Source organism: Neopsephotus bourkii, unplaced genomic scaffold, assembly GCF_033783945.1.
Source record: "Neopsephotus bourkii isolate Nb327-2 ecotype Australia unplaced genomic scaffold, CSIRO-AGI_Nbou_v1 NB_1542, whole genome shotgun sequence".
NCBI lineage: Eukaryota > Metazoa > Chordata > Aves > Psittaciformes > Psittacidae > Neopsephotus > Neopsephotus bourkii.
The window spans coordinates 7,191,712-7,204,553 of NW_026902018.1; the positions used below are offsets into that span (position 1 = coordinate 7,191,712).

General features: G+C 39.1%; 1 protein-coding gene across 4 annotated transcripts in view; it reads right to left on the reverse strand.

Moving 5' to 3' along the window:
* Window positions 1-2,997: 2,997 nt before the first annotated feature.
* Window positions 2,998-12,842, reverse strand: part of GOLGA3 (golgin A3) — a 28,505-nt gene continuing 18,660 nt past the window's right edge. For 3 of the 4 annotated variants that reach the window (XM_061370882.1, XM_061370885.1, XM_061370884.1), the window contains 10 exons: window positions 12,203-12,419; window positions 11,295-11,438; window positions 10,537-10,734; window positions 9,862-9,978; window positions 9,269-9,408; window positions 8,348-8,480; window positions 7,992-8,114; window positions 7,356-7,520; window positions 6,207-6,370; window positions 2,998-5,262 (listed from right to left, as the gene is read on the reverse strand). In XM_061370882.1, the coding sequence (XP_061226866.1) occupies window positions 5,055-5,262; window positions 6,207-6,370; window positions 7,356-7,520; window positions 7,992-8,114; window positions 8,348-8,480; window positions 9,269-9,408; window positions 9,862-9,978; window positions 10,537-10,734; window positions 11,295-11,438; window positions 12,203-12,419 (1,609 nt within the window). In that variant the 3' untranslated portion in view covers window positions 2,998-5,054. The remainder of the gene's footprint in view (window positions 5,263-6,206; window positions 6,371-7,355; window positions 7,521-7,991; window positions 8,115-8,347; window positions 8,481-9,268; window positions 9,409-9,861; window positions 9,979-10,536; window positions 10,735-11,294; window positions 11,439-12,202; window positions 12,420-12,842) is intronic. The other variant, XM_061370883.1, reaches the window with a different exon arrangement.

Here is a 12,842-nt window from a genome sequence, read left to right on the forward strand (position 1 = left end):
AGCCGGGGCCAGCGAACAGCCGTGAGGGGCGCCTGCCGCGGAGGAGCGAGCCTTGCTTCGGGGGAGGCGGTTGGCCCACGGCCCCGCCATCGCACCGGCTGCCACGGGCCCTGCGGCTTAGGGCGGCCCTGCAGCTCTCGGCTAGGGGTTGCCACCGCCTCACGACTTACGGTTAAAACGGCCGCGTTTTCTTCTCGGCGGTTGTTCCCGGATGTGAGCTGTCGGGGGAAGCAGCTGTGGGGCTGGTGCTACCTATCCGGCAGCGAGGGCAGCGAAGGAGAAGCCCCAGGAACCTGCGGTCACCGAACAGCTGGTTGCTCAGCAGAGCGCAGGACGGAGCTGCGCACCGCAGCAGCACGGGGGGCTGCTTTCAAAGACCTAGGACTACACGTAGTCCTACGGACGCAGCTTGCTGCCTCCAGGAGCCTCGGCGTGAGGAGACACAACTAAGTTGAAAAAGGAAAGCTCAGTTTTAACCGTTAGCCTCACCCTGCTGCAGTATGCGTGGAGCATGTGGCAGAGGTGGAAAACTGAAGGAGAGAAAGGAAACAAGTCCCTCCACCGACCTAACCTAGTCAGCCTGTTAGTGATATTACACCTACCTTATGGGTACAGCTACTAGTACCATAAGATGTAGCACAGTTACTGGTTTAAATGGTGAGACAAAATGGCAGGCCTTCAAGAAGGTGACAACATCCATTTAACTCATGCTAATAGTATAAGCAAGGTACAGTCATGTCTCTCTTCATCACTGCAGTTGGCTAGTAGACTCATGATGATTTCTTCATCATTTCACTGTGTAGATGCAAAGTGCACGTTGGCAAATGCAGGCCAAGAGATCCACTCATTGTATCTTTCATGACACGCTCAGCAAATGGAGGAAAAAGTAAATGTAATGGAAATACAAGCACAACCTGTTTGTAGGCGTGTGAAAAATCAATCTGCAATAACGTAACCACCTTTAAGAAAAAAAACCCACCTTATTTTGAAAGACTACACACCATGTTCAGAAAGCTGAACATAAAAACTACTGTCCAAACCCCAAAAGATGGCATCACTTTCTTTTTAAAAGTAGAAACAACATGGAGCCCTTTACCAAAAATAGTTTATTGCACAAAACTTTTAAAGGAATGCCTATGCACATTATTTTTACAATCAACATGCTTTGTATGATCATAAATATCAATTGTACATAGTGTAACTCCTCCATCCCCTGGGTTACCCACTCAAGAACATGAAATTATTAACTTCTATCTTTACAAATACAGCTTAAGCAGACATCACTGTCATGTATAAAACATAACAGTATTTCATTTACAATATCCAGAATATCTTTCCCTCCCCTAGAAATCTGTGCATCTGTATTGGAAATTAGGCTGCCCTACTGCCCAAGACTGGTGTTACACAATAGTATAGGAGACAAGAGTGATCAGATGACAGCTGACGAGCAGTAGTAATTACTTTGGACTAGTAATTGCTTTCACATGAAAATAATTAAAGGCTCTGGTCACAGCAAGTCACATGCAACTATTCACACTTCCCTGGCAAAGTCAATAAAACATACATCATGAGCTTTTGCATCACCTGTAGTGAATGTGTCATCTTTAAGTTAAATTTATACTGATAATAGTATCTGTCCCCAGTGCACCTTTCACGTTGTCACAGCTAACATTAAAACATCCATGCCACCGCAGTTCACTCCCCTATGGAGGAATATGTAATCCATGAAAATGCAAGCACCAGAACTTCTATTCTGGATGTTACTCTACTCCTTACACATGTGAGATTCTCATAGATTTCAGTTAGGGTATTGCCTGAATAAACAGTAGGGGATCCCCCCATTGCATGAGTAGGTGTTGACCCCAATACAGCGCACAAGTACTTCCAAGAAATCTGGAAGACAACAGAATGGAGCATTCAGCAACACCAGAGACTCTAACATGTTTTTTTTCCATTGTACAGTTTGCTGGTTTTTTTTTTGCAATGTTTTGGGTTTGTTTGGTTTGGGTTTTTAAATGCAAAATTATTCAAGAGTCCCCAAGCCCCAGCAGTATCTGAAGAATTAATGCCGCAGCATTTACCTACTTTCATCACTTAGGAAACACTCTCACACTGCAGTGACATTTCTCCTTCACCAAGACTTGGTTTAGTAGGTAGCAACCACTGAAGAAACAAAATACATTCTATTGCAGTGCTTGCAAAGGGAAAAGAAGGGAGTGTTAAGAGAGTATGGTTCAGATTTTCCTCCGATCTGGCAGTGCTGTGACAGGCAGAGGGGAGGCCGTTTTCATTCCTACAATTAGTTTAAGCTTACTGCCTAGACAGCAGAGACCTGAAGCTCTGTAACCTGAGCAGGCTCAGCCTCAGAGTGAGGCTTTTTAATAAAACAGCAACTACTTCCCATGATAATTAAAAAACAGTTTATGAGCTTCAAATAAAAGACCTTGCTTTTATCACATTCTGTGTGCTCCTTCTAGAAGGTTTCCCTGTGACTTCTGTAACTTATTTGACTTGGTACCTCACTACATTTAGACTCTCAAGTCTCACCATCTGTCCTTCATTTAAGTAAATAGCATGGTGCTTCTGTTTGCAGAAAAAACACAAGGTGATATAAACCAAAAATACCTCATGTCCAAGTATTTTCAGAGAGAGACAGGTGGGTCAATGTGGAAAGGTAACCTGAGCACTTCACAACTGCTCCATCTTCAACAGGAAAACACACAGCACCTAAGGCTATTTGATTGTGTAAGCTCAGATGTCTTTACGGATCTAATGAGAAAATGCAGCACTGCACTGAAAACAGAATGCAGTATGATTTATACAACAAGGAGAGTAGAGTAGACATTCTGAAGAACTATGAAGGTTTCTAACAATTCTGGCTTCTTTGATACCAGATAAAAAATTTGTCCATACAAGTGTTACCAAATTTCAGAGATTAAAATATAATGGATTCTTAACTGTAGGCAGTGTATTCACTAAAATGAACAGCAAAATTAATGCTGAATATGAGTTAAGTTTATTTAAAATCCTGAACGTTTGAAAACTTTTTTTATGCTGAATATATTATTCATTACATATTTTTAACTTTGTCTTGTAACAATACTGCGCTGGGGTTTTTTTATTCTTTAAGCTTAATACACAGGCAACTTTCAGAACATGACAGCAGTGAGATAATCAGTACCATATACTCTGCAAAACAGACTGCAGCAGTATGCAGACATTAACATATATCTAAGCTAGTCTGTAAAACTTTCGACTTTTCTTTGAACTGTTTGTAATTCTGTCTGACATACACTTAATGCCATGCCAATGCATTTCTTCCCTCACCAAATTCAAAACCTCGACTTCTAGCATCATTTGACTTTGATCCCAACAAAACATAAGTTGAAATAGCTGAGGGGCATGAAGTCAGTCCATACAGACACTTCTGAGTGCAAAGCCTTCAACTGGACTGGAGCTTGAATTTGTAGTTACAAGAAATCAGACTTACAGGTCTGATTAAATATGGGTGGGATTGGGGGTTTTGTTTGCTTATTTTTTGCCTTACTGCTAAGCAAACTACAATCATCCCCCCTCAGCAACCAAACCCATCTAAAAGCAGCAACAATCTCTTTGGAAAAATAACACAAACCAGAATTCCCTCCACCAGCCCCTTAATCTACTTGTATACATAGTAGACCGTTGTTTTCTTTTTTTTAATCCAAACTATACTGGATAGAACTGATGGAATTTCTGAAAGTCCCACTCCACACAGAATCTTTGAAGGAGAGGACAGGCTCATTGCTGCACTAGGAGTCACAGGGAGCAATGGGACCAAAGGCAAAGGAATCTAAAGTGGGCTGCTTTCATAACAATCAAGTGTCAAGGTGCTCTGCAGAGGGGCTACCACAGTACCAATGTTTCCATTCATGATGGTCACTTTGTAATAGAGGGTGCAGTAAGCAGGGAAAGTGTGTGGGAGAAGATAAGCTAATAAAAATAATAATTTTATAGGCATTATAATTTTGTCTTTTCAAGTAAAAATAATTACATTTCCAAAAGCTCTGGCTTTAGGGGCTAATTTCCCTAAGCCACTGGTACAGTATGTCAAAACCCAGCAAACTTAAATGTAACAATAAACAAATGACAGGTAACAAAACCCCCTCATGTCGGCCTTATCTTACAGTATATAAGCATATTAGAACAGATATTCAGAGTCAAAAAATTATGATTTCTTATTATATATATATATTTTTACACACATACCTTGTTTCAAGGGTGTCTACTTCAAAAGTTGAACTAAAAAGGTGCAAGAAGTGTTTGTGCAGTGAAGCAAAGCTCCCTACTGGCCTGCCACTGTAAGAGAAAAAACTCATACTTCAGAAAACATCCCAGGCAGATCTGTCAAAGGGACATTCTGCTCTGCATTGCTTGTCATTACAGTCTTCTTTTCTTTTGCTGTAAGTCAGAGGTCATCTTTGTAACTAGAAATGGCTTCAAATGACTTTTTTTCTTTACCTAAAAGTATCTATAACCCGAGCTTCGAGAATAAGACATTATAGGAGGGAGGAGAGAGGAAGTTCTGAACCACTGGTAATGGCTGAATATGAGCAGAACTTATTTTTCCCTATGATTTGGATACAACCCAAGATGGAGGGAATAAACCCACACCCCACATTTAAGCAAAACAAACAACAAACCCCAGATACCACATTATTAACAGTCATTCCTTAACAAACTCACTCAGATTGAACAAATGCAGAGCTGGAACCAGGTGCTCCTCTTGACCTCATTTTGAACCTTCATCTGAATCTCTCAACACCAAAATGAGCTAGATTCACCACTTGGCAGCCCCCAACGTAACAGAATTATTATGGTAAGATCTGAAACAAACCCTTGGAATAGCATGTTCTGCAGTTAATGTTACACCAGTTTCCCAAAACCATGTCCTTTGCTTCTACAGGCAAAAGCACAACTTTGAAACACCGTTCTTAAAAATGAAATAAATAAATAACTTCGATAAAGATTTGTTTACATACTTAAAGCAATAGGAAGAAAGACAACTGATAAGGGGGTTATACTGTCAGAGCTTCCTGGTCACTAACACTACAGTTCTGTTTCTTTTCATCTACAATAGGAACCTCCTGCTGGTCTGATGCAGTTGCAGGACTGGTAGAAATAAAGTCCATTAGTTGCCCTTCAATCTGAGTCCATGAAGACATTGATTCATGTACTGTAATGGTGTGTTCCTCCATCTGACGCTGAAGGCTGTCCATTTCTTGCCTTTTAAAAGTATTGAGAACAAAAAAGCAAAAATTAACAAGCAGAAAGCTAACTGCTGAATGCAAAATCACAAAATTACTTTTCTGAGTCTTGGTATCTACCCCAAGACTATCTATGCTATAGCTGTATATAAGAGAAGGAGGACTACAGGAAACTTAGAAATTGTCTGTCTTCAGTTAAAGAACAAAACAAATACAATAAGCTTAGTTCAAAACTAAGGGCCAACAACCCAGCAGCTCCTTTGCTGCACATACTCATTGCCAGGGATGATGCAGCACTGTTTCCTCAGTAAAGGTACTTAGTGACTGCAACCTGATGAACATGGTACTTTTGCAGGTATGAAAGCATACAGATGAGGTAGAGATAAGGAAAGCAGCACTGAAAAATAAGTAAACACATTATGACTTTAGTCAGACACCAGCTTAATAGGAGAGGATCACAGAACATTATCACAGGCTCACGCCCCTCAAACAAACTGAGGTGATAATAGCAGTTCAGTTCTCCTAATAAGCCTGAACTCCCCATCTTCCGAAAGCTGCTCAGAATCTCATGTGCAGCCTTCTAAGGGAAGATCTGAAGGCATATTTTTGGCAGAATAAACTTCCTCTATAGAAGTTTCTTATTAACACATTCCCTGTCTACTATCATGAGGAGCCTTTCTGATGCTGTGAAGAAACACGATCTTCACCACCAGCAAGAACAACCAATTTGATCCGCTGTGTATAATTTAGGACGGACATTTTGCCTAGTTTGCTGTAAAGAGTTCTTTCTCTATTTCATTACTATATTAGCAAGCAGTTAGAGCGACAGAACATCCTACTGTCCCAAATATAGGCCCAATAAGAGGAAAAGAATTCAAAATCCTTTTTTTCTTTAGGCTGGCAGCTGGTTTCTTGGAAACATTTTTAAGATTATTTAATATGGTTGAAAACAACAGGTCATACTTTAATTGCCGGAGACAGCTGTTCAGATTTTTTAAAGGCTCCTTGCTCACAGCTGTCGATGGTTTCAGCAGTTCTTCCAGCAAGGCAGCAGGCACTGGGCAATCAGGAATCTTGACTGGAGTCACAGGATTTGAAGAGTTATTCTCTCCTTTTAGTTCCTTCTTCTGGTTGAAGGAAAAAAAAGAACAGCCCAAAATACAAACATGTTATTTCATCCGTGTCATTTTTACCATGATGAAGAGTCTCACATCACACTAGTGGTACATATATGCCTTACAAAGCAGAAATCAGAAGCACATTCATGTTAAGTCTCATGGGTCTCAAGCAAAAGTTCCTAACTGATGTCATCTGCTAGCCATGCTCCTAAGTAAACAAACAGCATTTAGAAGGACCTACTCAAGAACTACTAAAGATATAAAACCAGGAAGATTTTAAAGTTAATGCCTTGGATCTTCACAACTATTTTAATAACATTCTATCAGTAGAGCTAAGAGAATTAAAAAAAATAATTAAAAAATCAGTTAAGTACAATTTAATTAATCCTTTTGGAAATTCTGGAACCTGCAGAATAAGGTATCAGAACCAGTGTCTAAACGAATGAAATGGAGGCTCCATACAAAATTCTGTCTCAATATGTGAGAGGATTACTTCAGAGAGGGAAAGAGCAAGGAAGCTCCTATTACTGGATTTTCTGTGTACTAGTAGCAAATCAGAAAACTCAAACCACTAGTAGCTAGTTTCTAAAATTGTGGAGGCATACAAAACTAGACTGTATGGAGAGGATAGGCACATAAACATTAGGTAGGCATTAACACTAAGAAGATACTAACTCCGTATTTGCCCATGAGTCATTATTTAAGTGGTAACTACTTTGCTTTGTAAGTCTAAATGTAAATGTAAAATACTACACCTAACACAAAGATTTCTGAAATAAAAGGTGGGAAGTCAAGATCAGTACATTTACTTTTGCCTGCAAGTCTTCATGTATTTATCATTTAGATATGAGAACATCAGGAAGTCTATCACAGGCAAGCATTTCAGTTCAGTTTTCACCAGGCTTCCCGCAACAGAGTATTTTCTAGTACTTAAATTTAAGAGCATTAGCAGAGTATTTTCTAGTATCCTACAAAATGTACTCTTCCTAAATACCTTCTTCATTTTGCCATGCTTCAAGTCCAGCTTCAGTTGCTGGTTCTGCTGCAGCAGTGACTTCATGCTGTTCTTCAGTTCAGTCACTTTAGCCTGCAGCATAAACTTATCCTTCCGAGTCACTGACAGGTCTTCCCTCACCATTTCCAACTCAGTCTTGATATTCTAAATGGTAAAAGAAGAGAATCAATGTGACACAGGGAAATGGTATAAAAATTCCAGTCAATCAATGTTTTCATATGTATTATTTTTTCCAGTTTCTAGGGAAAAATAGAAAAAGGAACAGCACAGAACACTGCTATTTGAAACCAATTTGCCCTGACAGAAAACCAGAAGTTAGATTTAAAAAAAAGCCAGCAGACTGTTTTTTAAGCATAAGGTCAAGGAAAGAAGAACCACAGAATCAACTAGGTTGGTTGATTCATCAAGTCCAGCCAGAAGCTAACAGCACAGTCAAAGTAAAACTGAGAAGAATAAAGACAGCAAAACATACAGTGATTAAGTTCTTCTGAATAAATATTTATCAAAAGAAGTATCAGAAAAGTATCAGTATAGAATGCTTTTAAACAAAAATATTATTTTAATTGTCCTCCTACAGCAATACCAGTTAAGCATCAGAATCTCCACCAAGATTACCTGCAAGGCAACTTGTATCCCTTCTAACTCTTTGTGGCTGCGCTGTTCACTCATATCCAACTGCTGCTTAAGTGTTTCAATTTCTCTTTCTTTTTGTTCTACTTCCCACTTGAGGTCTTCCACCTACCGGGGGGTGGGGGGGAAGGGCAGGAAAGAGGAAAACACAAAACAAAATAAACCAGCATCTTTGGGTGCAATCAACCACAAAATCTGAAATGTATTATTATGTCTCATGAACCATGACAGGTTCTAAGAAAACCTAGCAAAACTTCATTAAAATATGCAGAGTTAAAGACAAGTGAAGTTATACAGTACATCATAAAGAAGGATAAACCCAGTAAATATGCAGGCTTTACCTCTTGGCTTACTACAGGCTGTTCACTAAGCTTGTCATCCAGCTGCTTCTGCAGAAGTTGGAGCTGAGACCTGGCTTCTGCCAGCTCTTCCTGAAACTGTGATACCTCCTGGGAATGTTTTTTATCCTCTACCCTGTGCAGTAGGATTAACAGACACAGTTGTTATTCAATTTGTCCTTTAAAACATGTACTTCACTGGGTTAGCTATGTAACTATAAATGACATGACAGTGCGTGAAACCTGGTTATAGCTTTGAATGAAGGCTTTGCCAACACATTCGCAGCAAGAGTTAAATCACAAAAAGGTTTTATATAAGACAGGTGCACGAATATATCATGAAATAGTGGAAAAAAAAACAATCCCCGAGCTCTGGTAAGAGTCCAGCTACAAACAATAGATTATGTAGTAACAACAGAAAAAAATCTGACAGGAATTTGGCTTTTGTTTAGGGAGGAACAGGCTTAATAGCTCATATAAGTTTGGTAATTTCTTATAATGTAAGAAATTATCTTCTATACAAAAAAACAAATTGAATTTGAATATATTCAACAATCAAATTCATCCTCTATGTAGTCCCTCAGGGATGTGAAAGAGAGAATAGTAATAGTATATATATATATGAAGTGTGAATTTTTACTAGTAACATGAAATAGAAATCTGTGTTGAAACTTTGAAAAAAGCAGATGATGAAGTTCAAACACAGCACACTTCAGGTCTAACTGAATTAGGAAGACACACAACTGCAAGTGTTTGCTTGACGTCCAAACATGCAACTTATGGTCAGACTCAGCCTTGGTCCATTTCAGCATAATCCACTACAGAGTGGCAAACCCAAAAATTCACTAAGATGTTTTTACAGAGCTTCTCTGCCTTTTCAGAGAATTTATTTACTATTCTCTAAGAACTTGGACGGTTACTTACTGCAGTTTGTCCACTTCAGCCTGAAGGGCTTGGACAAGCAGTTCTTTGGCGTGTAGCTCTTTCTTTATTTCACTGAGCTCAAGCGCAGCAGCTCTGTAATGACGGCGGTTATGTGCTGCATCTGCTTTTGCTGCTGCTTCCTGCCACAAAAAAGAGATGCAGTTTTGCTTTATCACTGTAGGTGAATCATAAAGGGAGTTAGACTAAAGGGCTACAAAACTAATCAAGGAGGAAGATGTGCAGCTGTTAATACTTTCCTTTTTGTTTAAAAAGCCTTATTATTACTGTTATCTTTACTAATGCCAATGGCAGTTAATAACTCTGTGTAACAGAAGAAGCATTCTGCTCCTTCATTGTGAATTTCTGGATGAAGTACCATCACTGCAGGATGTGTCCCATACATTACATGTCATAACGAAACTTTCCTGATAGTCAGTGAGTGTGCTTAACATAGGGCATAACAGAAAAGACATCAGCCACTGGCTATCATGAGGGAGACCCTGCAGAAAGCAGTATGTCATAAAGCATGTATTTTGTTTCGAGATACTTTCTGAATACATTAAACCATCTTTTAAGAAAATAAAAGACATTACCTGCTTCTTAAGATCTTTAACTTTTAACTTTTCTTTCTCTAAGGAAGCCTGCAAAGCTTGAATAAGCCGTTGCATTTGCTGATCCTCTTCCTCTTTCCGCTTTAAGACAGCCTGAACCTGTATCACATCACAAAAACACACACATATTTTGTGTGGGCTCACTGGAAGACCAGAAATGCCAGCACAGGAAATAGAAACACAAACCAATGCAGGGACTGCAGAACTCCTCTCTGCTGTTTGCTGATAGCACTTGCCTTATGGTACCCTTCAAGCTTAAAAGTAGCTATGGTTAAATGGTAGCTCATTGCCTATATTTCCATTTGCTTATATGCCACAAATAGGGTACTACTGGCATAAATATCATGCATCTCAGTGAATCTATAAGTAACAGTGTTTATGTTCCAACTAACTTAAATGAGCCACACTTTCACTATTGCAAATGTTTTTAGCATGATTTCCCCCTAGCCCCCCCAAAAGAAACGTCTCTGTTTAGTGCAAATACTCATTTCTGATTTCGTTTAGCCCCTGTATTACTGCTGTTACACAATACATGGGATACCCAGACCTGGAGAAAATGCACAATCTTTGTATCCAATGAGTGAAGATGTCTACATCCTGTTATTGGAAATATGAGCTAATTCCCCTCTGAAGATGTAACATCAAAGGAACAAATACCTGTAGGTTCAGCTGTACCAAGTCTGCCTCTCTTTTTGCTAGGGCTGTTTCAAGGATATTATTGTGTTCCCGCAAAGCAGCATTGGACTGACTAAGACCTGTAAGTTTTCCACGTTCATGCTCCAGTTCAAGGGCCAACTTCTTATTAATTTCTTCTAAGCGTTTTATCTTCTTCCTGAAGCCTCTAGATTCCTGAAGCTATAGCCAAATAAAAACAACAACCAAATCAAGCATATATATTTATTTTTGGTTGTTTTTTCTTTTTTGCTTTTTTTAAATGAACACTTTAAAGTTAGTTCAGTTTATTTTTTCCTTTTGAAAGACTAAAATGCTTGCTAGAAAGCAGAATCCAGGAGTACTGTTCAGGTGTAGATCATGAGTAGCTGATACATGCAATTTTTTTGTGCAACTAAACACCACCACCCTGCCCTCAAAATCATTGAGCATCCATGACTCCAGATAGTTTCAAAAGATAATGATTCATGAATCCTCTCCATCTCATGACCAGATACAGCTGGTATCTGATACAGGAACTACTTTTCTCTCTCTTCTTCTTTTCCCTTACATGACGATGACTCATAAAACCATGAAGAACCAGCACGGGGCAACAAAATTAGTAAATGTCACTGACACCAAGTTTCCTATGTAAGATTCTGATTTCCTACAATGTTGGAATAGAATTATGGTACTAAAATTTCTCCCTGCCTTTCAGGCACTTTTTCCTGTCACCTTCCCATCCACCATGCAAATTCAATCACCTCATCTTCAAGTTCCAGCACTTTCTCTCTGTATTCTTCAAGCTCCTGGCTGGTAAGTGAAATCACTTCTTGCAGCTCTTTTTCCAGCATCAACTTACTGCTGCTAACAGCTTGCAATTCTGTCTCCAGAGCTTGAATCCTTTCCTAAAGACAAATGGATCACAAGTGTGATTAATGAATATATCACACATCTACAGGAGTAATTTCATTTTAGTTAAAAAACCTACTACTCTAGGAAAAGCTAAGTGAGGTGCTAGTGCTTAGTGTAAAGGTCTTGCTCAAAGCCTTCCACCCTTGCATCCAGCTGCTACTGTTAGTGCACTTTATATCTTGCTCCATTGGTTCAAGGAATTGGAGCTTCCCCCAGTAAATTAATTTTCTAACCACAGGCATAACTTAAATGAATTACCCTCAACAGCCTTTAACTGTCAATGAGGAAAAAAAAAAAAAGCAGTAAGAGTTAGAATTTTGGAAAAATCTTCAGATGCTGAGTCTTTAGTAAAAAAAAAAATAAAAATAAAAAAAAAAAAACAACACCAAAACCAGAACAACAAAACTCCAAAACAAGAAACCATGCCAAAGAACAACCCAACAATAAAATTTCATCCAGAAATTTAGCACTAAGGCTGACCGTCCTCTTGAGCTTGGATTACAATTGGTAACCTGAAAGATGCAAGTAAAAGTAAGGAAAAAAACCCCACCAAACCAACCAAAGGCTAAATCACCTCCCTCAGAGGCAGAGTTAAGGAAATGCTCAGTGCTCAGAACACTGATACCATATTCTTATCTAGCTTTATATTCCAAATACTTTCAATCACTTCACTGTAAAATAATATTTCAAGACTTTAATTTAATACCAAGATAGCTCTGTCCTTGTACTAAACAAGTGTTAAAAGGTATCTGCATACTTGGGCAATCTGGTTGTTTCCACCATCAGTGATTTGTGTTTTTAGTTTGCTCAGCTCTGCTTCAGCAGATTCCTTTGCAGCCAGAGATTCCTGCAGCCGACGACTAAGAATGCCAACTGCATTCTCATAGGCTTTATGTTTTGCTTTCATCTCTTTCTGAGCACTCGTCAGATCTGACCCTAGACGCTTCATCTTCTGCTTCTGCTCAGTAATGGCCCTAGAGTGAAAGGAAAAATAAAACATCAGGTTAAAACTGCCTGAAAACAGTACTAAAGGATTAATTCTTCACATAATCTAACAAAAACCAACATCCACCTCTCTCCCCTTGTCCCAGAGTTGCCCACCTTATCAGAGAAAGCCATTAGGTTGCTAAGGTACAATCTGGCCCTCTGCAACACCATACCTTGAAGACTAACATTCTAAGAAAACAGAGTATTGAGAGTTTTGTCATAATTACTAAAACTCCAATATGAAGGAACATGTACTACTCTCTCTAAAAATAACAGAATTTAGAGTAAGAATCCTACCAGATATCCTAAAACCCTGTGATCACCAGTGGAAAAAAAACCAAACCAATGGTTCTTATTAATGTCAACGTTCTAGCCAGTCAAGGCTAAAAGTCAGTGAATGGTAATTAGGA